The sequence below is a fragment of the Aplysia californica genome, unplaced genomic scaffold (assembly GCF_000002075.1).
Source record: "Aplysia californica isolate F4 #8 unplaced genomic scaffold, AplCal3.0 scaffold00242, whole genome shotgun sequence".
Classification (NCBI taxonomy): Eukaryota; Metazoa; Mollusca; class Gastropoda; order Aplysiida; family Aplysiidae; genus Aplysia; species Aplysia californica.
Genome location: NW_004797512.1, coordinates 271,072 through 272,889, shown reverse-complemented (window position 1 = coordinate 272,889; position 1,818 = coordinate 271,072). Strand labels below are relative to the sequence as shown.

Genomic DNA, 1,818 nt, shown 5'->3' with positions numbered 1-1,818 from the left:
ACACACACACACACACACACACACACACACACTCACACATACACATAAAACAATAGCAAAGTACTTGAACATGTCACCCCAACAAACGTTGTGTTTCCACCACAGTGTCTCCACGAGCAAGCTTAAGAAACAAAGAAAGAGAACAAGATCAAACGTCTGTTTCCCTCTCCCCAGTTACGGCATGATGCTGACCATTTACGTGCTGCCAGTGATCGTGTTCAGCGGCCTGCTGTGTAACGCCGTGTCCTGCCTGGTGTTCACCTCCCACGAGTTGCGAAAGCTCAGCTCAAGCGTCTACATCTTTGCCCTCCTAGTCTCCGACTCCGGGGTCCTGCTGGGCCTCCTCTTTGTGTGGCTGGAGGCCATCGGCTACAGGCTCAACCACATCAACGGCATCTGCCAGGTTAGTGCAGAGAATCGAGCTTTTTTGTCTTTGGTTTGGTACCCCCCACTCTCACTACCGTCGGTTAGCTGTACAGATTACTAGGCCCCAAAAGGAGTTTTATTTTCATGGGAGAGAAACAGTGTTTCATTTTTTAAAAAGATTCTACCCACATTTTTGGTGTTTTTTTTGTTCAAACCCTCACCATTTGAATTTTGGGCAAATATTCCGAGTTCATACAGCCTATACCAGAGAATCAGATAAAGAAAATGTTAGGCTTAGTGCAACTAAATAGCTGGCCGACGAAATATTGTGTTGGTTACTTTTTTGGTTGATCGTATTAGCTTTGACAGTTTATCTGTTTGTTTGTCTTTTTTTGGTCACTCCTTTTGTTTATTTATTTGTTTGATTTTTATGTTAGTTTATCTTCTTATTTGGGACTGGGGATTTGTTTTCGGGTGGGGGGGGGTTTCCCTGATCTTTCCCTGTCACCCATATGTTTAGGTTCCCTACGTATGTTGTTCTGGGCCTTCCCCTGCCTCGCCTGCCTTTAATTTTCCCAGTGGGAGCTAGATGTTCAAGACCCGGATGTCTATTTATGAGTCCCAAAAAGTGCATTTGTCGTTTCCTGATTGTTTTTAAATACGTGTTATATTTCTGGCCAGTGTATAACCTGGATGAATTGCTTAACTAGGACACATCTGAACTGGTTCAGTTATGGTTGTTCTGTTGCAAAGTCACTTGCTGATGTGTTTTTAAAGATCTTGGACGTTTTTGTTGTACTGAACCCCCCCCTCCCCCCCCCTCTGCCCGAGACTTCTACCACGGTCTTGCTTTATGGAGAAATAATTACCTTATACCACACCTCATCGCAAGGTATGATCGCGTCTAGGAACTACAATTACTCTTTGGGGCATATCGAGGGTTTCAAGGTTTGAGGGCAGGAAAGTAGTACCTGGACAACCAGCTCCTTCTATGTCTAGCAGAGCTGCATTATGCATACTGCTGGTCGTTTGTCATAACGCAAAAGGTTGTAGAATCTAAACAACAACTGGCTAAACGTGCGAACAAAATTTGTCAAATGTTATCTAAGCACGAAACGTAAGATTTATCCTGAGGTTTTTTTTCTTGTTAATAAAACTGTCACTAGAGCTCCTGATACCGGTGGGGAATTTAAAAAAAAATTGACCAAAAAAAAAAAGGAAAACAAAAAACAAACAACAACAGAAGCGCACACGACACGATAACACTTCGGCGGCAAACTCTTCACGAAAAGGATAATTATTGCACTCGCAACAAAAAAAAGGTAAACTTATGCATATATATTATATATAAGAGCCGAAAATTAGAGGTTTCTGTTTTTAGTTTAGTATGGGGTTTTATGGCCCCCGCAACTGCATAAAGTCATGTGAGCGCTGAGGTTTCTAATAGCAACG

At 42.6% G+C, this 1,818-nt stretch overlaps 1 protein-coding gene across 1 annotated transcript in view; it reads left to right on the top strand.

Moving 5' to 3' along the window:
• Positions 1–1,818, top strand: part of LOC101850009 (neuromedin-U receptor 2) — a gene marked incomplete in the record, with an annotated part of 48,461 nt that overhangs the window by 36,466 nt on the left and 10,177 nt on the right. Inside the window, 1 exon segment of the mRNA XM_005100267.3 lies at positions 175–403. Within this exon segment, the coding sequence (XP_005100324.3) occupies positions 175–403 (229 nt within the window).